Source organism: Xenopus laevis, chromosome 7S (assembly GCF_017654675.1).
Source record: "Xenopus laevis strain J_2021 chromosome 7S, Xenopus_laevis_v10.1, whole genome shotgun sequence".
Lineage (NCBI taxonomy): Eukaryota > Metazoa > Chordata > Amphibia > Anura > Pipidae > Xenopus > Xenopus laevis.
In genome coordinates this window covers 73,096,354-73,123,339 of record NC_054384.1, presented here as the reverse complement: position 1 = coordinate 73,123,339, position 26,986 = coordinate 73,096,354, and the positions used below count along the sequence as shown (strand labels likewise).

Below are 26,986 nucleotides of genomic sequence, written 5' to 3'. Positions count from 1 at the left end.
AACCACACATTTTTGAGATTTGTGGAAAAAAATTGAAATTCTATTGTTAGTAAGTGGGACCCTCAGTCTACTAGAAAATCATGTAAACATTAAGGGGCCCATTCATTAAGTTCGAGTGAAGGAATAGAAGAAAAAATACTTCGAATTTCGAAGTGTTTTTTTGGCTACTTCGACCATCTATGGGGAAGGTCCCCATAGGCTTTGGTAGTTTTTTTTGGTCGAAGGATAATCCTTCGATCGATGGATTAAAATCCTTCGAATCGTTCGATTCGAAGGATTTAATCGTTCGATCGCACGAATTGCCAGTCGAATATTGAGGGTTAATTAACCCTCGATATTTGACCCTTAATACATCTGCCCCTAAATAAACAGAATTGTTTTGCCTTCAGTACGTTTTAATTATATCTTAGTTTGGATCATGACTAGTGATTGGCAAATAAATTCGGCAGACATGAAATTGCGGTGAATTTCCATGTTTCGCCGCAAGCGAATTAATTAAAAAACGTGGCGACAATTTGCCGTTGAAAAATCCGCCGCATCAAAAGAAAAATTGGGGCATGCAGAAAAATTATTTGGATGCCCATTGACTTTAATACATTTGGACCAAATAGTCGATCGTATAAAAACTGGCACTCGCGTCAAATTTGAAAAAATAATTTTTGACGCCCATTGACTTCGATGCATTTAGCAAATTTTTTGCCGTTTCGCAAATTGCAATGTAAATTCATGAATTTTCCGGCGAAGTGATCATGAAAGGTACATGGTACTGCTTTTTTAATTACCAAGAAAAATTGTGGATTATTTATATATAATGCAGTCTATGGGAGACCATCTTTACGTAATTTGAAGCTTTCTGGATAAAGGGTTTCCAGATAATGGATCCCACACCTTAATCGTTTCCTGGAGGCAACTTCGGGCGCCTTCAGTAAAAGAACAACCGTGTGTGATTAGCGCCGGCGTTTTTTCATTTTAGCTGGCGCAGAGTGTGGGAAGGCGTTTGGGGAGATTGGTCGCCGCAAAGACGAGGCGATTAGTCCTAAGGCGACCAAATCTCCCCAAAACACCCAGTGTGGCCTTACCCTTATAGTTTGCTTTGTTTTAAGAGTTTTTTTTATGTATTTTCCATATTGCTTGGGACTTTGGCTTTGTAGATTTTTTCTCCATATTTTGAACAACGTTCATTTTGAATACATTTAAATATATGAACTCATTTTATCAAGAGGATTTATTCTAGGTTAATAGAAAGCACAGCCTTGTTTTTAGAGAATGAACAGCAAAAGAGCAAAGACATATTTTTATAAAAAAAATGCACTGCAGCAAACTGGATTGTGGTACATTTTGAAAAACCAGTTTGCTGGATAATAGATCCCATACCTTCCACAAGGCCCAATGCACTAAAATCATCAGAAATACCCACAATGGATGAAGCAATGGTGATATCTCTTCTGTGCTGTTGTGCCAAAACTGTGATATTGTCCGAGGCAGGGTTTTTAAAATAAAAATCTCTTTAAATATGAATAAAATGTGTCTTCTTTTTATTTGCTGTGTGTTATCAGTTAATGTATCCCGTAATTATCAAACATTTTAGCTGCAAGCCTGTATAAATGTCTGTTTTCAGTAATTTCTTCTGAGTTCATAAGCTCCCCATGCTGAGTTTGCATCATCCTTTGGCCAAGCAGAATTTTCCTGAAGGGATCCGCTCTCCAAATGTGCCTCTGAAGAGAGGTGATGAACCATCTTTGGGGTGAGTTCATTGGCCACTGTCATGAATGGGGAGAAGGCATAAGTGCAGGTAGCTGGATAACTGGATGAGTAATGTACATCATCAAGCGCATGAAGGGGGTAGGACTGAGTCCCTTGGGTTGAATTTCCCCTTATTGAGCCCCTGTAGTGGGCACTTCCCGATTCAGGTGACAGGCAACTTATGGATGATGAAACAGTTTGATTAGTGTCAGAGCACAGGACATCCAACTGGTTAATTGTGTCAGGCACAGTTTGCTCCAAAGAGTCCCTCTGTCAAACAAATAAAAAATAAATACAATGATACATATAAATGGATCATTAATTTATATGATAAGACACATCACATAGTATACTTTACTTTTGACATTTTCTCCAGAAAAATCCATTTTACGTGAGTATTTTCTTGGATGAGCTCCATTAGGTGCTTGAATTTCTAATCTGTTATAATTTGATACATTAATGACATTTTTGATACATCTGTAGGGGACTTGTAATACTCTCCCGGTATTTTAGCAGGCAGTCCCCTAATGTTATAGATGCCTAACTGGGTCCTTAAATACAACTAGGAGGGGGACCTGTTTCCTTATCCTGCTTAAAGCTATGCCCCATGGTGTTTACCTAGTGCCCAGTAGATGGCACTGTGCTAAAGTATAAAGTCCTGGGCAGCCATGTGCTCAAGGTCCATTTTGTGCAAGCCCTGGCCTGAACAGGCAGGAAGGTTAAAGTAGAACCTATATAAACAAAACCCTCTTGACAAAGCCACGAGTTGTGGCGAAACAGCTGTCGAAGGTTCAGCGTTGCATACGCTGCAGGGAGACCCCTCTGGACTGTATTTTGGCGTGACTGGGTGAGGTCTGGGAACAGCGAAGCTGCATAGCCGATTGAAGGACACTGAAGCCTTTTGTGAGCGTAACCTGTTACACGGTCGGTATATTTAACCATTCCTTTTGAGGGTCACAGAACCGCTACAGAGAGCGGTGGACTCAGTACTTGTGAACAGTCAGCTGTTTTTGGGGAAATACACGCTGAGACATTCGTATCTGGATTTCATAATCGCCATTGCACATTGCAGGCAAGTTAACCCCTTCCCAGACCCACTTAGATCCCAGCACGCTAAGCAAGCATTAACCCAAATATTGGAGCTACCTGATTGCGGATCTACAAGTATATAAGACCCAGGGGTTCACCCCGGAAATCCGTTTTACATTACATCAAGTAGGGCAACATTCGCATGCTGTTTGTCCACAAGCTTTGGAACTTTTTCCTGTTTAGGAACAAGATGGATTTATCTATTTGATCTCTATTGAGCTAAGGTGCCTATAAGCGCACATTCACACTCCTGCTCTTGAGCTTCTCCATCACATTACCAACGCCGCATTCATTACCACATTCAATAGCATGCTAATTTTTCCTTTAGCTGGTCTACATAATCAGCTTTTGGGGTTTTTGTCTTTTCAGAAGGGATCCCTTCAGTTCTACATGCAGCGCTGCTTTTTATTTTAAATGTTTTTAACCTCACTTGTTTAATATGGCATGGTGGTGAATAAAAATCGCTTTTTATCTTATCTTTGATATATAGTTATCTATATTGTTTGTAAATCGTTTCAGACACTTGTAGTTTGGGGAAGAGTCCCTTGTGTTCTTTTTGTTTATATATCGTCAATTTAGTGGACACCCAAACACCTGTAGTCTGTTATAATTTTCTTGAGCCTTTTTTGAGCCATTCTTGTAAATATTTAAAGTAGAACCTAGACATGTCAGGTCTAGTAAGGATAGACTACTCACCTTAAGAGGTCACTCTAGGAGTGACAGGCAATCAGGCTATTTAGCTGAGCAGCTTGAAACTCCTCCAGGGAGTTGAGTGGGATTATGATCCTGGGTACTAATTGCCCAGAAGTAGGGACTAAATGTACAGACCTAGGGATCTAGAGATTCCCCTCAGGTTCCTCTTAGGGAAAAGGCTGAAAGCTGGGTGTACCTCCTCGCTGCTGTATATGTTCACTTCCCTGTGGGGACTAATACTGACCAAAGGTGCTGTGAGTATATACCTTTCCACTGTTGCTGTATGATCCTGCTTGCTCTTCATGTACATTCCATTATGGATGTTCTTGTTCAATAAATATATTCTCCGGTTAAGTTGTAAGAACCACTGGCGCCCAATTATTGTACCCTGCACCAAGTTACAGTTTTACTACACCCTGCCTCCACACCGTTTGCGAGGGCTTACCCCCTGAATAAATAAGGTCTCATCCGGAGCACAGTATTGGGTATAGTAGAGAATGGTGCGCTCAATTTACTATATCGCTACACATTAATTACATCACATATATTTTCTCAGCAATATCAGAAAAATGCAATTAACTAATGAATCAGTTTTAACAGTTGATCAATGACAGACTTTCATAAATGTCAGGGAGCATGCTCAGTGGGAGCTGAAGATGTGACCACAGAGCATATTGGAAAAAGTTCAGAAAGTCAGTGATCTGTAGCTTATTGAGTTAATTGAGCTGCTTCTGGGAAATCAGAGTGGAGGTGTAAACAGCTGATCTCTTTTTAAACATACATTTTAAAAAAATAGTCAAATATAATATACAGTATAGCATTCCCACTTGTTATTCTTTCTCCATAGATAAATTTAAATCTCCTTTATGAAAGTTTATGTGACTAATCCTAATACACAGAATAAAGCAATCAACTTACTATTGAATAATGTGAGGGGTCAGAGAAGTGAGATACAAGAGGTGGCAGAGATGATGTGCTAAACAGCGAGCTGGTGCCGGTTGATATGGTTGTCCCTCGATAGTCTCCCATAGAATCTGTGTAGTAGGGATCTAGGATAGCCGGGTAACTTTGGATAGAGGTTGGGTCACATGCTAATGACTTTGAGCCCAGAGATGAATGGTAAAATTCATTTGAGTACTGCTTTGTAGCATAGCAATCAGAATCAAGGAACGATCTTCTAACTCCATAATACCCAGACAAGTGTGGAGAACCTGATGAGAAAAATGCCACAATGAGTGGGTAAGAATTAGAGCCAGTGTCAAAGAAAAACCTGTTATTTTGGTATCTTATTATCACAAGTAAGTTACATGCGTGTCTTGTAACTAACAATTTCGATTGGCCAAACTGTGCAAGATAGCCATACAATTCTGTTGGATTGTGTGAGGGGTTGGAGAGCACAGTGAGCCACAGTATATCTAGATGTGACACGAGGGGTCAGATTTATCAAGGGCTGGATTGAAAATTCAAATTTTTTTATTTTTTTATGGTCAAAACCGTCAAAAATGAATTTGATTTTGGAGATTTATCTTACTCTGGCCCTTTAAGAATTCGAATTCGACTATCTTCCACCTAAAACCTGCCGAATTGCTGTTTAAGTCAATGGGAGAGGTCCAGGCATCAATTTGGAGATGTTTGCATCCTTCCTGACATTCGAGTTTTTTGCGGAGAAAAAACTCGAATCGAGTTTGATCGAATTCAATTAGAATTTTCAGGTTGTTTCAATTTGTCCAAGTTTTAAAAAGTTCGATTTTAATAATATATTTTGAATTTAGAATTTATGGGAGTATAGGGGAGTTTTTAAAAACTTACATGAATTCAAAATTGCGCCTGGTTCAGTAGTTGCTTTGCTTAATGCAAAAAATTAAAGTGTTTTATACACATTTAAATAAATGGTAAATGCTATGGGTTTGCTTTTATATAAATAAACTATATTCAAGTTGAATTCAGCAAAAATGCACATATTTACCTAGATAAGCAGTGTAATATACAATGGTTTTACTTTGAAAACAGTAAGATAGGCAGAGAACAAATGTCATCCATGGCTCTCTACAGGATAATACTATGGAAAAACGTTTTTATAGAATAGGACAACTGTTTATTTGCAGGAGTTGAATGAACCAATACAAATGTAAAAAAAAAAACCTGCTTTCACTTTTTGGCTACTGGTCCTTTAAGTACAGGTTTTCAGATGTGTTTTTCCTTTATAGGTTCTCTATGAACACCTTGTGAATAATGTCTAGATAAGGGTGATCAAGGGGGAATGTGCTGCTCCTTACATGTGGACATCCTTGAGCTTTACTAATGGGAAGAAAATATGCACACTGGTGCATATATCTAGAAAGAATGGGGGCATCCAGGTTTTTTAAATTAGCTCTTATAGCTTTCCCGTGCTTCCCATGTGATCTTATTCCATATCCACAGGAATAAATGATTTGTTAAATGTTATATCCCCACTCAATTGCTGTCAAATACCACACAGTGTGACTAGTTACTGTAGTTCCCAGACCACATATATACTATTAGCATTCAAGAAAGGAAGATTATCATTAAAAAAGTTTTCATTATTGTTTAAAGAGGAAACTATGGGACTGCACATTATAGTAGAGAAGGCTCTGAAAAAAAATAATGTAGAATATGCACACATAAACCACATTATTTTCTTTTACTTTGTTCAAATGCAATGAAATAACTGCAATAAAAGTAATTAAATGCTAACTGCAGTTATTCTGCTGACTCTAACATTTCCTTCTTCATCTTACTCCTTTTCTATGTTAACATGTGTTTCTCTGTTCTTCATTTCATACGATTGTCACAGGAGGCATTAAATATGTTTGTCCCAGCTCTGTCCACCTAAATAATTATATATCAAGATTATGAAGTGTGATTACAGTCTAATATTGGCAAAATTGCTTTTTTTTTTTTTTTTTTGAGTATGTTACATAACCAACTGCTAGTAAGGGTGATACATATTTTGTGTATTAAAGTCAAAGTTAGATTTCCTACTTCAGGGTCAGGGGGCACAAAAAAGCCAATTGTTTTGAAGGTACATGCCTTATTTTATGAGATAGTCTGTAATAATGTTCTAATTCTAAAACTTCAACTTTTTATTACCCCCTCTTTTTGAAGATTTTTTCGTTAAACCAAAATATCACTCACATTTGTTTACTAGCTCAGACCTGAGAAATTTCATTATTTCCTATAGGAGAATGAAGAATATTTTGGGTAACAGGGGTAGAAGAATCTATTTATTTATATCCATCAATTAATTTGTTGAAGTGATTGAATGCTGTTTAAACATGTTTGAATTAGTTACATGTCTGGTTATTGCGCAGATACCTATACTGGCACCTATTTTATATCAAGAAACCCCTGATGCTTTTGTTTCATAAGCTCTTTGATCTTTGATGAACTATAAGGACAGCCACCACAAAGACTTCAATGTGCAAGGAGAAAAGGATTCTGTACATTTTATACATTATTTATGAAATAACCACAGAATTATTTTTAAGATTCATATCACAATAAAATGACTCACAAGGGCCACATAATAAAACAATGTGTTTAAATACATTGGCAAATAAGAAATACATTTATTTTTTCAGTAGTCTGAAAACACTTTGATTTCTGTGATCTCATATAAAAACCTACTTACTTGACATTTGGACAAATGGAGTCTGGGATGCGCTGGTACTGTTCTGTAACACAAAGACATGTTAAAGTCTGTTCTGTGTATATTTATAAAGTTGACATGTAAAACCACAAGAAAAAATGTGATTTAATCATTTTTGAACTCTACAATCACAAAATAATAGGTAGAAATACGCTTTTAGTTGAAAAATAGCATATTGGAGTGATTTAATTTATATGCAAATACTAGGGTTTTGGGCTACTAGCTTTTTTTTTTTTTTTAATTCCTGTCTTTTAATTCCCATATGCTGATTTCCTCTGTTGACACTTTTTTCTTAAATCCCTATTTTCAGCAGAACAGTTGCCCAAACTTCTTGGCTCAATTTGTTAGGGAGCTTTGAAAATTGGGGTAGTTGCCAGGCTTTCCCTGTGGGCTACCATATGCTAATAAAACAACCTATGTTCTTAACCCTTGTATGATGTTTTCAGTTTGACTATTTCTTAACATCAACAGGGGGAATATAATAAAAGTCAGTAACGGAAAAACTATTCGCAATGCGAAAAGTTATGCCTTTGCGCGAACAAAATGTGATTTACTTAGACTTTGCTAAAGCAATGCTCAATTTTATCTGATTCATTAAGAATTCTATTGCTTCATTATACATTTTAGAAAGGGACTAAGTTTTACCTGCAACTTACTAGCTATACAGGAGCAGTGACCAGCTCCTTGTTGTAGCTCCCACCCTTCCCAGCTATAGTCAGGTGATCCCACTGGTGTCTAATAAAAGGGCAGCCAAGTTTGGGAGTTTTACTTTGAAAGCAGCTAGTAAGTTGCAGGTAAAACGTAGTCCCTTTGTAAAATGTATAATTAAGCAATTGAATTCTTAATGAATCAGATGAAAATGAAGCGTAGGACTGGCCAGATATGGGATGACTTTGACGTAGTTGGCCAGCTTAAATATATTGCAATATATGGATAAACAATCCCTGTGTTGATTAAAGGGTAAGGCATTTTTTAGTAGCAGTATGCACAAAATGTGTCTGTCTTAAATATATTGATAATGGGTTGAGTGCAGAGGATCTCTTGTAGTTGACTATATGTATTTTGTGGTCACACCCTGATTGCACCCCCGCCTAATGGTTTTAAAAAATAGTGGTGAGCACAACTTTCCCTTGTTTTTTATTTATATATATATATATATATATATATATATATATATATATATATATATATATATATATATATACACACACACTAAATGGCAGTGTGTTGGGAGTTTCCTTAAATGAGAAGGATATTGGGGTTTTTGTAGATAATAAGTTGTCTAATTCTGGGCAGTGTCATTCTGTGGCTACTAAAGCAAATAAAGTTCTGTCTTTCATAAAAAAGGGCATTAACTCAAGGGATGAAAACATAATTATGCCTCTTTATAGGTCCCTGGTGAGGCCTCATCTGGAGTATGCAGTGCAGTTTTGGACTCCAGTCTTTAAGAGGGATATAAATGAGCTGGAGAGAGTGCAGAGACTAAGTGCAACTAAATTGGTTAGAGGGATGGAAGACTTAAATTATGAGGGTAGACTGTCAAGGTTGGGGTTGTTTTCTCTGGAAAAAAGGCGCTTGCGAGGGGACATGATTACACTTTACAAGTACATTAGAGGACATTATAGACAAATAGCAGGGGACCTTTTTACCCATAAAGTGGATCACCGTACCAGAGGCCACCCCTTTAGACTAGAAGAAAAGAACTTTCATTTGAAGCAACGTAGGGGGTTCTTCACAGTCAGGACAGTGAGGTTGTGGAATGCACTGCCGGGTGATGTTGTGATGGCTGATTCAGTTAATGCCTTTAAGAATGGCTTGGATGATTTTTTGGACAGACATAATATCAAAGGCTATTGTGATACTAAACTCTATAGTTAGTATAGGTATGGGTATATAGAATTTAATTAAAAGTAGGGAGGGGTGTGTGTATGGATGCTGGGATTTCATTTGGAGGGGTTGAACTTGATGGACGTTGTCGATTTAACTATGTAACTATGAGTGCGCAATTAAAATTCGCAATGCAGTAAGAGTTTAAGGAACAATATTACATTGTGAGATGTGGATTTTTATTGGTGCGAATTGTTTTGCTCTTTGCAACTTTAATTACATTCCCCTACAAATGTCCTATTTTATATGAGATGAGGTTTTGTAGTAGTTTTGTGTACAGCTATAAATGGTACTTAATCCCTGTGAGTAAGAATTAAAACCATAATTTTTTGCTCTGCAGCTTATTTAAATAAATATTGGTGGAGCACATATGCATTTTTTACTAGTAACAGTTCAACAGTTTTACGAGTAACAGTTCAAATTCATATTAAAAAAACATTTGGTTTTACTTTTATTGCATGTAAAATTGGCACATCTTAGTCAGAAAAGGGGATACTTATGGATAATAAGGTATTATAGATTCATGGGAGATGAGGATATATTTTTTTTTCTTCAGTCTTCAGTTTTCTTCAGTTTTTCAGCTAAGTTAAAGTGGACCTGTCACCCAGACACAAAAATCTGTATAATAAAAGTCCTTTTCAAATTAAACATGAAGTCCAATTTCTATTTTTTATTAAAGCATTCATAGCTGTTGTAAGCTCATTTAAACATCTCAGCTGTCAATCAAATATTGTCTGCCCATCCTCTATGCCCTGGGCATAGAGGCGGGGCAGACAATTACTTTCACTTTCCATTCAGCACTTCCTAGATTTCACTGCTCTCCACATATTCCCCCGTTCTCTTTACCATTTAATTGTGTAGCCAGTGCATGTGGATGGACATCAGGTCCCCCATTCTGGTGCACAAACAAGATTCTGAGATGATGCAAGGCTTGTCTTAATAACAGTGTCCACAAAATGGCTGCTGCCTGCTTGCTATCATTTTGAATTCCCAGACTGAAGTAAACAAGATTCAAATAATTTATACAGTGTAATTTAAGTTCATTTTGCTTGACTAATGTGATAAAATAGGATTTTGAATATTTTTTTTGGTGACGGGTCCCCTTTAAGGCCTCTCCAGAATATACAATGCAGTTTTGGTCTCTAGAATTGAAAATAAACTATTCCCCTGAAAACTGCAGGTCTCTTTAAATGATACTGCATAATTCAAAATCAAGTATTGTCATAAAAATATCCCTCCCTACTAGAATTTTAATTGCGCACTCTTAAGTAGTGCTTGAAGGTGTCATAGTCTTTTGGCGCAAACATAGCAACTTTTTTTAGTAAAAAAGAAGTTTTATAACATTTATTGCGCATTGGTACAAACTATAAAATTCACAAACGGTCTTCCACTGTTGGAAGTGGTCATTAAACAGTTTCCGGGTTCGCAAAAGCTATATTAAATTCGAGAAAAGCAAAAATTGTTCGCACGAAGACATAGCTTTTCGCATTGTGAATAGTTTTTCTGTTACCGACTTTTATTACATTCCCCCGAACATCTCTACCCACAGATGTTTAGTATCCAATAGAGAATTACATGTCAAGGCATGTGTGTGATTTACAGTATATGTTCGGAAACCACTGTAATTTGTTTTATATACAGGTATATTGTTTAATATTGGTAACACTAATATGTTAAAATTCTATGTTAAAAGATTGGTTTTCTATACATAATTGTATTATCAAGCGAGATGGAAAAATTGTCTGTCATGGTACAACAGATTGTGGAGACTAAAAAGAGTCTGAAACTAATAGAAGTACGGTATTACTAGAGATGGATCTACAACCTTAGGTCTATTTATTCTATGGCTCAAAATAAGGAGTTAAAGGGGTTGTTCACCTTCCAAACACTTTTTTTCAGTTCAGTTGTTTTCAGATTGTTCACTATAAACAAGAATTTTTTCAATTGCTTTCCATCTTTAATTTTTTACCATTTTAACAAAACTGAAGTTTAAAGGAGACATATAGGATAAATGAAAAAAAACTCTAATTTTTTAGCCAATTATAAGTAAAATATGGTGTTGCTTTTACATGGTGCTAAAAATTTATATTATCTTTAAAAATAGCCCCTTTTTCGGAGCTCCCTATAGATGTTCTCTGGTCCCTGTCTGTGTTTCAAATGAGGGGTGGGCGTGTCCTAATGGCCCCTGTCAGAAGCACAGTAGGAGGGAGACAGCCAATAACAGCCCTGCAGCTACACAAGCACAGACAGGCTTCAGTTCCCTATCAGGTCATGCTAGCTGCTGATTGGTTTCTGTCCTACAGTGCAGTGAGCTGAGAGCCACCGGCACCCCTGCACAGCCTGGGAATTCAGGGAGCAGGAGGTGGAAGAGAAGGGAGGGATTATTAGGGTTTTTGCTGAAATATTCAATAAATCAGCCAGAAACACTACTTTTTTAAGCACAATTTTTCTATATCTAAAAGAGTATAAAGCACTGGTACGTTCTTATTTTTTTACACAAAATGTCTCCTTTAAAGTTTAAAGTTCATGGTGTTTCAGTCTGGCAGTTCAGTGATCCAGGACCATCTGAACTGTTACAATTTGCTACATTTAGTTGATACATTTAGTTGATACAATTAGTTGCTCCATTTCTCAGCAGTATCTGTGGAATATTAGCAACTATTGTATCAATTCTGTCAATCAATCAATCAATCAATCAATCAACAGCTGCCTTTAATGAAACGCAGGGATTCTGCTTAACAGGGACATATGATATATGTATCAACTAAATATATCAATTTAGAACAGTTAAAGAGTTGGGCTCTTGGGCTTGATTTGCACATATACTACAGCTGTACATATGTAAAAATAACACTGATACTCATCTGGAAAAGCAGAAAAAAAGGTGGTATATAAATAAGTGCTCAGCTCAAACATGTGCCTGTTTTTCCTTGATTTTTTACACACACAGAGGAGATGACAAACAATATGATTTTTGCATTCGGCAAATAGTGGGTTCCTGTTATGTACTGCAGACAAATTTAGAGGTTAAAATTTGAATGAAATGTGCCCATCAGAGTCTTCCGTTGCTAATATTAAAGCTGAACAGCTGTCCAGAAAATAAAACCCTACATGGAAATAGGTTCATCAAAAGCATCATGTTTACCATTCGACGAACTGATTCATGTGCTGATGAAAGATGAAACAAAAGGCTTTCTGTAAGAACAGTCTTCTTTGCAAATACTAAATTGAATTGTCCTATACAATATAAAATCCCTGTCACACATCAATGTTGAAATACTACATGAACCTTTTTAAAGGGACAAGAATATGGAATTCCTCTAAATCCTGTTATGGAAAGCAGAGCGTTTTTGTGTTACAGATCATGCAGCTCAAAACCTGTCACTGGAAAAAAGAGATACAAATTCTGGTACATTGTGAAGTGCAGGCAACATTTTGTAAGGTGTATGTTTGTGGGAGGGGGCAGAGCTACATCAATCAAATAATAACTGTAGTGAAAATGAAAATTAGATTTTCATCTCATGGAAATAAGAAGCTTTATAGATGAAAGTATGTTTAGACTTAGCTCTAATATGCTTTCTAAGCAAAGGGTGCCCAATCACAATCCACTACTGCGTATTTGCAAATTTTCCCCTTTGGCCTCCTGTCTGTCCGGACTTTGATTCTTGTTACCCGCCCTTAACTTTGTTCATTGATGTTTGCTAATCCTATCTATAACACAAGTAGATTTTCTGTTGGTACTGCTACAGAAATTTCTAGAGCCCCAATAGAACGCCAGTGAAGACCAGTGATAGCAATGAGTTTTTGTGCTTCATGGAACAGTAATACTCTAGCTATCTGTCCTCTCAGCAGTGGAGTAACAAGTGCTTGCCCCCCCGCCAAAAATCATTGAAGGGGCCCGGTGAGCGTAGACATAGTCCCCATTAAACGTGCACGCCTGCTCGATCAGCAAAATTTTATTTAAGAGAGTGCCAGAGGGAGGTTTTAGAGCTTCAAACCCAATGTTAGTTCTATAGTTATTCACCTTTCTCTCAGGGTTCTGTTTCCTTCAGAATAAGCATATCAGGGAGTCATACAGACCTAAACAACCCCTTTATACTGGTTGCCCCAAATGGAAATACTCATCGCTGTAAGTCAAAAAGTCATCTGGGGATGTTCTCATCTCATGGGCACCAGACCCTTTACAAACTGTACATTCCTGAATGCCACATATTTGTTAGGCAAATGTCATACATGGAATCAGTTATTAATGCGAAGTGCTCACCTCACTGATACACACTTTTTGTAGTGTCAGGTGCTGAACTGGAAGACCCACTCCTGTCGCCGGGTCATAACAATATGCAAAAAGGAAACCAGCAGCACAGTGTGTTGAATTGCACCAAATGTGCACCAAAAATGTATTAAAGGAGAAGGAAACCCCCAGGGCGCTAAACCCCTCCCCCCCTCCCCTGTGCTGCCCCCCTCCCTCCTCCCCCCTGGCCTACCTGTCCCCCTGGGCAAATGCCCCTAACTTTTTACTCACCCCTCTGCGCAGGTCCTGTCCACGGAGTACGCAGTCGCCATCTTCTCCCACGCGCGTCTTCTTCCTGCTCTGATCGGCGTTTTCTGGCGCATGCGCAGTAGGAACAGGTACCGGTACGGCTCTACTGCGCATGCGCCGAATGAAATCGGAAAACTTCGTGACATTCGGCGCATGCGCAGTAGAGCCGTACCGGTACCTGTTCCTACTGCGCATGCGCCAGAAAACGACGATCAGAGCAGGAAGAAGACGCGCGTGGGAGAAGATGGTGACTGCGTACTCCGTGGACAGGACCTGCGCAGAGGGGTGAGTAAAAAGTTAGGGGCATTTGCCCAGGGGGACAGGTAGGCCAGGGGGGAGGAGGGAGGGGGGGCAGCACAGGGGAGGGGGGAGGGGTTTAGCGCCCTGGGGGTTTCCTTCTCCTTTAAGCCCACATCATGCAATCAACTGAGGGTAGTACTTATCCATGTTAAGGACCCCATACACGGACAGATATAAGCTGCTGACAGAATATGTTGGCAGTGTATGGGGCCCTCCGAACGGGCTTCTCTGATCAAATCCTGTTGAGTCAATGGCCGTTGATCAGTTCATTGATGCCGCCCTCAATCTGACCGCCTGTTTTTTTCTTGTTGTGTTGTTGGGCCCACCTCAAGGTAGACATATCAGGGAGAGATCCACTCATTTGGCGAGTGGATCTCTTCCTGATATGTCTACCTTGAGGTGGGCCCAACAATCTGATCACAGCATCAATGAACTGATCAACAGCCATTGATTCAACAGCCCGTCTTTCAGCCAGATATCGATGAGGGAAGCCTGTTCGGAGGGCCAAACGAGCGGATCTCTGTATGCATGGCCACCATAACTGGGTAGGCCTCCCAATTCAAGATGCAAATCTAGTCTCAGTTCCTTTATTGCCCTCCCCTTATTTCGGTACAGAAAATTGTGAATTTTGCAGTGTTGGGCAAGACCTTTGATATTGGCTAGGAACACAAGCACAAATAACTTAAAGTAACTTATATTGTTTTATGAATTCTTACTGAGCTTCCTTAGGGAGGTTGTTATCATATTTGCTGGTCATGCCTACAAATACATTAAAACCAGTCTTCTTCTGGTCTCCTTTTTTTGTTAGTTTTTAAATGAAGAAACTATTTGGGTTATCTATCTTTTACTTTACATACAGATTTTCTATTTTCTTAAAATTCTTTACCATACATCAATTATGTTCTTGTGTTAATCCCTGATTAAAAAATTATTTTGAGCCAGGGAGTACTTTCTACACATCCTACTTTTGCAACTGACAACAGGAGGAATTTTTATAAAAGTATGTAAAATATGTCACATCAAAAACAGTGAAAATGATTGTGAAACTATAAGCAATGGAAATATGTCTAACTATCTTGTTTTATATAGTCATTAATCCAGTAATGAGATCGAGATCCAGGAAACAAATTAGAAACATTCACCAAAGTGGTATCGCTGACCCGCTTTATTAAACTGAACAGTATCGTTTTAAACTGCTGGAGGTACTCCATGCCACATTGACTTGAAGAGTCCACCCCTTTGGAGGCAAAAAATATGGCAAAAAAACACAAAACCAATATAACCCTCTATACTTCCTGGTTTGATCAATATAAGTGAAACAAAAGCCATCCACTTATACCAAGCTGTGAATCTCTAGAATTTTGAGGTTTCTTAAGACTCCAACATAACTGAGTGTTTCCATTTTCAACTAAAAGGGGTTGTTCACCTTTGAGTTAACTTTTAGTATGACGTAGAGAGTGGTATTCTAAGACAATTTGCAACTGGTTTTAATTTTTTATTATTTGTGGTTCTTGAGTTATTTAGCTTTTTATTTGGCAGCTCTCCAGTTTGCAGTTTCAATAATCTGGTTACTATGGTTCAAATAACCCTAGCAACAATGCATTGCTTTGAATAAGAGACTGGAATATGAATAGGAGAGGGTGTAAATAGTAGGGATGCACCAAATCCAGGATTCGGTTCGGGATTCAGCCAGGATTCGGCCTTTTTAAGCAGGAATCGGCTGAATCCTTCTGCCAGGCCGAACTGAATCTGAATCCTAATTTGCATATGCAAATGACAGGGAGGGAAATTGCGTGTTTTTTTGTCACAAAACAAGAAAGTAAATAATGTTTTCCCCTTTCCACCCATAATTTGCATATTGATTCAGGGGTTCGGCCGAATCCAAAATAGTGGATTCGGTGCATCCCTAGTAAATAGGAAGACGAGTGATAAAAAAGTACCAAATTTACAAAGCATTTGTTTTTAGATGGGGTCAGTCAACCCCATTTGAAAACTGGAAAGAGTAAACGAGGCAAATTATTCAAAAGCTATAAACAATGAAGACCAATTGAAACGTTGCTTAGTATTGGCCATCCTATAACATACTAAAAGTAAACTTAAAGGGGTGGTTCGCCTTTAAGTCAACTTTTGGTATGTTACAGAATGACCAATTCTAAGCAATTTCTTAATTGGGTTACACAGTGCTGGAACATTCACACCTGGGTATGTCTTTTAACACAGCAATAAAGAAGCATGCTTAAAGGGGAAGGAAACCTAGTCAGCGCAAACCCCCCACCCCCCCTCTCGTTTGTTGCCCACCCTCCCTCCTCCCCCTGGCCTACCCGTCCCGCTGGGCAAATGCCCCTAACTTGTTACTTACCCTTCTGCGCAGGTCCAGTCCAGGGAGTTTACAGACGACATCTTCTTCCACGCGATCTTCTTCCTCTTGTGAACGGCGCATGCGCAGTAGATCCGTACCGGCGAAATGATCCTACTGCGCATGCGCCAAAACGCTGTTCACAGCAGGAAGAAGATCGCATGGATGAAGATGTCGTCTGTGAACTCCCTGGACTGGACCTGCGCAGAAGGGTAAGTAACAAGTTAGGGGCATTTGCCCAGCGGGACAGGTAGGCCAGGGGGGAGGAGGGAGGGTGGGCAACAAACGGGAGGGGGGGTGGGGGGTTTGCGCTGACTAGGTTTCCTTCCCCTTTAAGACATCATACATAAAAATTAAGCAGCAGCCCTTTTAAATTAATTATTTGAATCAGCAGTGCTTTAATAAACAAGGCAGACTATACTAAAAGTCAGTTTACAGTAAAGCAGACATTAAGGGGGTTATTTACCAAAATCCGATTTTTCCTGATTTTTTAAAATAAAAAAGTCTGACATACTAGAATGAACAACATGACCGTATTTATTATTTAAAAAAACGCAATTTGGCATCCCGCACAAAAAATGGTTAATTGCATACTTACGGCGGCTAGGGGATTAATAGCAAAAAATTGGAAGGCTTTGGCTCCCCCATCAGAGAAGGAATTCCTGGATAGAATCAGATATGTTAGGAGGATGGATTATCTGACGGCACTCAAACATGATACGGTAGATCTGTTTAATAGGATCTGGGGTAGTTGGGATGCTAGTGAGGCCTTGTCACACTTTTGAGCTATTGTTGGGAAATGAGGTAAACCGGGTTGAGGGGATGTCAAATAATGTCAAATAAAGTCAATAAAGATGTCTTGGTTGGTCGGTTGGGGGGTTTGATATGTCTGTATGAGGGGGTGGGGCAGGATGGTGACTTGCCGGTATCATTGGGACAAGTATTTTGCTGTCATGCATAGGAAAAGTTTTGTTTTCTATGGGTTTGTATTGCTGGAATTCATCTCAAGCTGTTTATTTTGTAATGGAAGAAAATGTCATGGCCCATTGAGGGCCATCTGTTTTCTGTCTATGTGAAATTTGAAAACAAATAAAAATTCAATTTAATCAGTTCAGCTAAAAACTTGAACTTGAAACCCGAATCATATGTTTTTTTCTGATTTTTTTCCTGAATTGCTTGATTTTTTCTGCCTCTTTCCTGAACAGCCAGAAAAGGTCGGATTTCAGAGCAGACCACCGAAACTTCAATATAGGACAGGGACCTCTGCTATTGACTTATACACAACCTCAGCAGGATTCAGGCTTTTTGCTGAATCACAAAAAATGTGAGTTTTAAAAAATAAACCCAAACATTTGAGTTTTGCCCCAAAAAGCCCAACCGGAATTTTGTAAATAACCCCCTAAGGGTGATGACACCTGTGATTTCAGTGAAAAATTGTCATGTCAAAATGTTTTTTTTATCTTACAGTAATAACACTTGATATGACTATGAGGGCTGACAGGGTTTACAATGATGATTTATTTTCCACATGCTCTGAATTTCACTAACCTTTCACTAACGTTTACTAGGAGGGGCTTTGCTACATTGAATATAGTCTATTATTAAAGTATTGCTATTTCATAAAACGAACTACAATGCCTAAGTACTTTCTTTCAACAGCCTCCATACATGTATAATAGATATTTCAATCACGCAAATCACTGCACACAAGTATTTGCCAGTGCAGATTAATTCAAGTTTTTCTTCTGGCTGCAGACAATGTACACTCCAAGGAATCAAGAGCCCGAATATAATGCTTACAGAGAAAGGGAAGGTGAAGCTGAGTGAGTAAAACAGTTGACGGAAAGCTTCTGTGAATATAGAGTCAGAGGGTTAAATGCAAATGTTATTTCATTTAAAAATTAATTTTTCATTCATTTGTCATTTCAGTCGATTTTGGACTCTGCTGGGACCTGGACCCACAGACTAGAAAGTGCTATGAGAGTGAAGGCACTGCGCACTGGATGGCGCCCGAGGCCATAAGGAGGAGAGGCAAACCAGTGGCGTATGACACCAAAGTATGTTGTACTTATGATACTTGGTGCACTCACCTTTCATTGTTACTGTACATTTTTCTCTAACCTCTCCCCTCCTGTCTGCACAAATAAGTGCTGCATTCAGTTAACATCAATTTATGTTACAGAAGAGCTAAACTTGAAGCCATAGGGGCCAATTCTTCTTTGTTTTCCATTGATTGTATGTAGGCACTGGTGGAAAAACCAACTGGGCAACAAGTAACTTACAAATACACTAACCCAATGTCTCCTTCTAATGCTTTTTGGTGTCTTTTTTTCCAGTGTGACATCTGGTCGCTGGGGATTACCGCCATCGAAATGGCCGAGGGAGAAACACGTAAGTGACTCATAATTGTTGTGGGTCTCCTGCTGCTCCAATTAATAAAATAATTGAATATCTTATACAGTATTTGTATGAATGGTCTAATATATATATATATATATATATATATATATATATATATATATATATATATTTGTTTTTGTTTTTTTTTACTTTTAGCATATGCCAAGCAGTATCCAGTGTCAGACCTCATTCTGAACAACGATGCACCAGAGCTTCAATCAAAGACCTGGTGAGTCCTTCCCAGCTCATGATGTGCTTGTGTGTAGTTACTGTGTAAAACCTCTCTGGGAATAATGATCTTTTTCTCACCTATATACTGCTCTCCACTAAATCCTCTACATACCTGAGTCTGCCATCACCACACACCTTGGGTACTAACTGTCCATGTAGCCACAGTTGAACTGGATTAAAGTGGGTACATCAAACAAGGCAATACCCTGCATTTATAGCTAAACCCCAAAGTCATTGCATTTTGATGTTTCATTAGATAACGCTAAAAGCTGTTCTCATTTCATTTATTTTTACAGGTCACAGAATTTTGTGTCCTTTTTAAAATCTTGTCTGCAAAAGGAACCATCAAAGAGGTGGAGTGCAGAAGAACTTCTGCAGCACCCGTTCATTACTGAACTGCCCCCAAAGAAGACCATAAGGGCTGAAATAAGAAACACCTTCAGGTGCTGCAGAACCATCCGACCAAGAAAGGTGAGTGAATCCATTATGTTAAGTTTAAATCCCCCCCTTTTGCATAACTTAAATCAGCATTAAATTGAGAAGCTGAAAAAGGTGGTCGTATTATATTGGTGCTAAGAGGAGAAGGATAGGCTTTATTTACTTTGGAGTGACAAAAATTAGCCACCCCCAAGTGATTGTATATACTTACCTTAATCCCCAGGCCGGTGCTCCTATCAGCAGAAAACTGCACTGGCCCAGGGTTTCAGGAAAGTATACACAATCACTTGGGGTGCCTATATTTTGGCACCCCCAAGTAAATGGCCCTTTCCTTTTCCTTTTATCTCATTACATTTCAGGATAACACTGACAATGGAATTCAAAAACAATTTGCATTTCTATTTTTGAATCATGCACATTTTGTCCTGTAGCAATTCTGTGCAGCAATACACACTCACTAGCTTACATCTGTGCAGCACTTGCGTCCGTTTTGATTATATCCAATAAATTAGTATTAATTTTGGCTATTTCCTTACTGTGATTTTATTAATTTACACAGGATTGAAGGGAGCAGCTGCTTGGACCATGAAGAATCTACAGAGTGCTTGTTCCTTCTGCACTCACCAGACATTGCCAGAACAAAGCGTGGCTGAGCAAATGGCACTGGAGGGCTTTCCCTCTTACTGATATTGTGGCGAATAACATCAATGCTCAAGATGAATCTCCTGAATAACATCCAAGGAGAAAAATCCACAGGGAAAGGTACCATCTTTATTAAATATTCCTACATATTGGTCCTAGAGAGCTTTAGGACAATCCCAGTTTGGTCCCCTTCTACTCAGTGTGTGTATGCATTGAGAGTAACTAAATCCACCTGTCACTGTGCACAAGAGGTGGATTTCTGCTACAAAAAGTCGTATGTATTTTCCGATCAAAATCCTCTCCATGAGCTTAGTGATAATTGGGTGCATACACACACCAGGCCGTGGTTGATAAATGAACCAGCCCTGGAAAAATAACTAATTTGCCATCTTTCCTTTCCTAGTCATCCCTGCAGACTTGGGAGCAAATTAATAGTAAAATTAATGGAATTTATCAAGCTGTATATTTTTACGCCATGTGAATGCCAGATTTAAAGCCATTATTTTACATTGCTTCCAGCTTTAAGAAATAAACGTGTTAAAAAATGTACACCGTTTTTTTACATGGCGAAGCCTGGCAATGTGTGATATATTATGGTCTATTATCCTGCTGTTTTTTACACAGCATAATAGATAAGCTCCTTATACTTGCACATGTGTGGTAAACTAATATTTTCTGATTTTACTATGCTGCACATGAGCGAATTGTGCCAATAAATTTTATTTACTAAAGGAGCCCAAAAAAACAAAACTCCCTAACATGTTAGCACCCCACAGTGAATAAGCCTTTCCTTCTCCATTAATGCCATGCTACTTAACGAATATTCATAATTATAAACAGTATTACTTATTGATGTTTATTTTGTTTCTCAAACAGCACCAGTGCCAATGACAGCTCCACCAGAACCATCTCCTTTGAAGTCACCACAGCTGAACCAGTCGTGTCTAGAACATCCACTGACAGTGTCTTCACCTTCATCCAGAGCTCCATACTTACTGTATCCTTTTCAGACCACCATATTTTCACCAGTGGTGCAACTGCACCAGCAGTCTCACTTTGAAAGACCACATCACCACCAGTGGTACCTTACTTTCTATCTAATGGCTCCACCACCAGCCTTTTCTCTCCCTTCTAGTGCACTTTTACCACCAGACTGCCAATCTTTTCACAGGTCCACTTGCCACACAAGCCGCTTTTTCAAGAACCACAGCTCCACTTGTGATGCCTAAGTTTCCATCTACTATAGTTCCAACAACAGCCTCTTCTCCTTATTCTTCTGCACCTCTACCAGCACATTCTACCATGTGCTGCACCTTCAACATCTGCAGCTCATCATTATGCTCATCATTATGCAGCATTATTCTGGTGTATTCTCTTCATATTACTGAAGACTATCACCATTTTCACCAGAGGTGTCTTTAGATCATGCAACTCCACCAGCATTCATATTTTCTGTAAGGCTCCACTATGTCCTCCAGATTCATGTCTGCCTGTGCGCAGATGTGGGGGTGCACATTCTTTTGCGCATTCTTGGCAGTTGCTGCCAACTATGTGCACGTCCACGTACCATATCTGACTCTATAACATCGCGTGTGCATGTTTAAGCCTTTCCTTAAATAGACACCAAAGGAAGTATATTGAGCTTGGTTATACTTCCTCGCTCTTGATCTTGTGTTTGCTGCTTCTGACTTCTGGATTATGACTCGGCCTGATTCCTGGACTTTCTATTGCTTGAACTCCACCGGCCTCTTGACCTCTGCCTGTCCCCGACCATGAATGAACTCAGCCTGCCTCTGTTTTTTGGCCTGTCCCTGATTATGATTGAACTCTGCCTGCCTCTTGACCTCTGCCTATCCCCGACCATGAATGAATGCAGCCTGCCTCTGTCTTTCGGCCTGTTCCTGATTATGCTTGAACTCAGCCTGCCCAGACCTCGGCTTGACTTCCGGAAATGTCTTCCTTCCTGGTTTTCTACCATCTGTATTTACACTATCAGAGCTCCAACAGTGGTGTCCACATTTGATTGTCACAGCTCCACCAGTTAGATTTTGTCTTTATAGTCCACAGCTCCAACAGTTGTGCCTTATTTTGTGACAACCATTCTTTTTTTTCATGCATCTTTGGATCCACAACCAGACTCTCTTTCTTATTCTGCTTCAACTCTACCACCATGCTAACATACTTCCAGAATTTGCATCTCCGTCAGCATTACATATTACACCTGCCACAGTTAAAACACACTCACATACCCCTCCACTTCCTCTTACTGAAATCATCTTTCTTACAGTCCTCAACTACTGTATACTAATTTTCATTTATATATTACCCTAGTACCCTGCTCCCCACGGGTGCACAGCACATCTGCCTCTCTCTGGAACAATAGATAGAGGAGGATCCCACCCCACCAGGGTATCCAGGAAGGATCCTTCTGCTAAATGAGAGATGTAAACTTACCAATGATACTGCTATTAGCTGTATTAGCTTCTTTGTTCTGTTTGGCCCAAGGCCTTTTAAAGACACTTTGATATTAGTCTCCTCGCCCCCTGCTGGACATTGCTTTCCCACACTATTGAATACAGTAGAACAGGGATCCCCAACCTTTAGAACTCGTGAGCAACATTCAGAAGTAAAAGGAGTTGGGGAGCAACACTAGAATGAAAAATGTTCCTGGGGTGCCAAATAAGTGCTGTGATTGGTCATTGGATAGCCCCTATGTGGATTCTCAACCTACATTGAGGCTCTGTTTGGCAGTGCACCTGATTTTATACAACCAAAACTTGCCTCCAAGCCTGGAATTCAAAAATAAGCTCCTGCTTTGAGGCCACTGGGAGCAACATCCAAGGGGTTGGAGAGCAACATGTTGCTCATGAGCTACTGGTTGGGGATCACTGCAGCAGGGCCGGACTGGGACTAAAAAGCAGCCCGGGCAAAAAAAATCAAAGCAGCCCACATGTAAACACTCGATGGTCTTGTACTCGTCCACTTATATATTGGGGTAAAACTGCAAAAAATTATGTTCATAAAGAGCTGCCTCTCTTATTTAAAGTGATACTGACATTAAAAATTTTAATTTCAAAATATTAATCTACAATAAAAATTACATATAGGTCAAGTTGATGATACAGTAGTTCTTAGTAATTCTTCTTTTGTAATTAATTAGTACTTGAAGTTCCCAAACCTGACTGTGTTGCCAATCTGACTGTCCCATCTCAGCCTGTCAGAGTCTCTAATGCTAACGGACTCCTGCTGCACAAATATGGCAGCCCCCTCATAGAGGAACATGGGGGCAAGAAAAGTAATGTAAAAGCATCAGGCAAATAGTTTTATGACAAATTATAAATAGCATTCAAAGATAATGTTATGATGGATATTAAACAAGGTTATGTAATGTAAAATATGTTAAAGATTCCGCAGCCTTGTGCCTTTATATGGCCACGGAACCCCTCAGTGACTTCTAATATACTTATCATTTACAGTAGGGGGTACATTATGCCTTAAAATACAGGAGTGTACTGGGCTTCATATATATTTTCCCTATTATTTACATTGACAGGAAACATTGTTTTTACTCCATTTACTTTTCAGTCTGACTGGCTTCAGTGCAGCCAGCTCCAACACTGACATATCCTGCACATTAATGTCCGACTGGGGTGGGGGGCAGGGGCCACCAGGGCTGCCACATTAGGCCCCCAAGGGCCCCCCTCCGTCGCAGGGCCCCTCTGTAATCCTCCCCCACCTCTCCTCAGTCGCAGGGCACACTCTGTAATCCTCCCCCACCCCTGCTGCTCGCACATACTGTACTTACTTTGCACAATCTTTTTCATGCGATCAGGCAGGGGAGGGGAGGTGAGGAGCGTCTGCTCTGTGCAGTGGGTCTGAGCCGGCACGGCCCACACATGCTGCTGCACATCCTCTAGATGTCGCCACCATGTTTTAACTACTTTCCAGCCGTGACTATGGCTCCCTGTGTATTTCCTTGGCAGCTGGGACTATTGATGTTGAGAAGGCAGGCACAAGGGGCGTGTCACATGGCTCCGGAAACAGCCGGAGACACTCACTGCAGCACAGTTTATGATTAGGAGCGAGAGAGCGGGCCGGCCCACCTGAATGAAATTTAAAGCGGCCCTTCGGGCAATTGCCCGAATCCACAGATCGTCAGTCCGGGCCTGCACTGCAGTAGAATGAACCTGGTCAGGCCACCATACTGCACAAATCTTATTGATCATAGTGTCCATGCCAGCTGATATCCATGAGTATTAGAAACAGGATACTACTCCTGGGAGATGGTGTCCCTTGCACTCGTTTACAGAGTACCAATGTATAATCCAGTGGCATGGGTCAAGACACGTTTGCCTGTATAACATATAGCCTCCTCTATTCCCAGAATATATTGAATACCTTATTAAGTTTTGAAGCAACGTGTGCTAAGTGTGTGCAGTGTGCTCATCATTTCCTAGTCATGCTGTTAATGTTGAAATATGGGAAACACATAAAAAAGGAAAAAGCTAATATTTGTCTGTGTAAAAAAAATGTATGGAACATGGAACATTTTGTAAAAGTTGATGTAATTAACAAAAGTGACCCCCCATACAGGCATACAGGTATAGCATTTGTTATCTGGAAAGCTCTGCATTATAGGAAGGCTATCTTCTATAGACTCAATTTTAATCAAATACTACAACATTTAAATTTTTTTCTGTACCCTGTAAATATTACCAACTAAAATATGTTTAATCCTTATTGGAGGCGAAACAATCCTATTGGGTTTATTTCATGTGTAAATGATTTGTATCAGACTTAAAGTATGGATATCCAAATTACATAAATACCCCTTATATGGAAAACACCAGGTCCCGAGCAGTCTGGATAACAGACCCATACCGTTACTATATCCAGTATTGATTGAAATCTGAAAATTTTGGTTGGTTGAAATGGTTATTTGACAATGACGAGGGATGGGACTACAGGTTTATTTAAGATTAAATTGGATCACAAGAAGATTAAATTGGATCAGAAGATAAAAGTAATAATTTATGCTGACCATGTGAGAAGCACAAAAGTACTTAGGGGCACAAATGATCATGCACAGAACAATTTTGCCTGGAGTCTGGTGACTTTGTGGTGCAAGATACAGAGGGTGGCCAGTCCGGTCCTTACTGCTTGCCATAGGGCAGGTGGTAAATAGAGAGCCCCATTGTGGCTTGAGTCACTACTATCCATCTTCCATGTTTGAGGGGACGTGGAGAGGAAGGGTACCACAAAAGACTGGCCATGGCCATGGTGAATGGTATAAAGCACTATTTCTTTCCCTTAAATAAACCATATTCTAACTGAAAGTACACACCAAGTAAATTACTCCTGTGGAGACCATTTTGTAAAATAAAAAAGAAGGATATGACAGCACCTGTTAACATAAAAAGGAGTAATACCCAGTATATAAACAGAATTGTTTATTGGCCTAGTGTCTTCTAATTATTCAGTCTATGGTAGATAAGCAAAACTGGCCCTTCAGTTGTCACCCTAAGCCTTGTTTTTGATGCCTTGAAGCATTTAAACGATTATTTGCTGGATCATCAGGGAGTTAAACCTCTTCAGTTGTAAAGCATGCCAAATAAATTGGGAGTGTTATTATCTTTTGCTATCTGCTTTCATGGACTGCCCAGAATCTCAAAGATTTAGGGTAAGGTGACACTGGGAGTGCGGCATGGCACTCGCGACTCTTCGTTTTCCGAAGTCGCCCAAGTTTCCTGGGCAACTTCAGAAAACGAACAGCCGCGAGTGCCATGCCGCAGGAGATTTTTGATTCTAGCAGGCAGAAGACAGGGGGAAGCAGTTTGGGGAGAGTAGTCATAAAGTACAGGTATGGGACCTGTTATCCAAAATGCTCAAGACCTGGATTTTTTCAGATAAGGCGTCTTTCTGTAATTTGGAATGCCATATCTTAAATCTACTAAAACATACTTTAAACATAAATTAATCCCAATAGGATTATTCTGCATCCAGTATGGATTAATTATATTTTAGTTGGCATCAGGTACAAGGTACTGTTTTATTACTACCGAGAAAAAAGGAATAATTGAAATTTTTTAAACTATTTCATTAACATAGAGACTATGGGAGACGACCTTCCCATAATTCTGAGCTTTCTGCGTAGCAGGTCTCCACATTATGAATCCCTTACCTATAGTTATTGTTTTAGGCAATAAAAATGCTATGTATATAGAGGTACATATAGGTCAGGTATAACATTTGCCACAATGTAGATTTTGCTGCAGTCATTCCGCACAGAGGTTACCAAAATCCATGATCCAATATATGTATATATATTTTTTTATGGCAACACTCCATAAAATTTAGGAAGTCTGAGCACATTTCTGAGAGTTTTAGGGCAATTTTTTGCTAATGAAGGTGAAACTGCTTTTTAGGCTATGGGCACACAGGCTGTTGGCTCTGACTATTGTCAGCCTGAGTATTTGAGCAGGCTGAGAAAAGCAGATCTACTCAGTGCCCCTGCCCCATTGATTTGCATAAATCCGACTTTGTGTGACTGCACACAGGCTGAATGTATGCAAATCAATGGGGCAGGGGCACCAACCAGAACTGCTTCTCTCAGCCTGCTAAAATACTCAGGCTAACAATAGTCAGAGCCAATAGCATGTGTGCCCATAGCCTTAAGGCAGAGACACATGCTCAGATTCGGGGAGATTTAGTCGCCTGGCGATAAATCTCCTCTTATTTTCGGCGACTAATCTCCCCAAACTGCCTCCCGCCTGCTAGAATCTAAATCGACGACAGAATGGCACTCCGAGCGATTTGTTTTCTGAAGTCGCCCCACATTTCCCCATGAGGCAACTTCGGGTTACAAATCTAAGCTACAGAGTGTTCTTGACTCTCTACCAAAAAGTCTATTATTTTAATTAAGTTTCAGAAAAGTATATTTTTCAGTGCAGGAGATCAAAGAGAAACTCTGAACTTTTTAACAAAAATCCGGGACTGC

The 26,986-nt window shown here is 39.5% G+C and overlaps 1 protein-coding gene across 2 annotated transcripts in view; it reads right to left on the bottom strand.

The window, feature by feature from the left end:
* Positions 1-1,099: 1,099 nt before the first annotated feature.
* Positions 1,100-26,986, bottom strand: part of c11orf53.S (chromosome 11 open reading frame 53 S homeolog) — a 48,489-nt gene continuing 22,602 nt past the window's right edge. The window contains exons 3-5 of one of the 2 annotated variants that reach the window (XM_018227744.2): positions 7,178-7,220; positions 4,444-4,736; positions 1,100-2,013 (exon numbers count right to left, since the gene is read on the bottom strand). In XM_018227744.2, coding sequence (XP_018083233.1) covers positions 1,615-2,013; positions 4,444-4,736; positions 7,178-7,220 — 735 coding nt within the window. In that variant the 3' untranslated portion in view covers positions 1,100-1,614. The remainder of the gene's footprint in view (positions 2,014-4,443; positions 4,737-7,177; positions 7,221-26,986) is intronic. The other variant, XM_041571387.1, reaches the window with a different exon arrangement.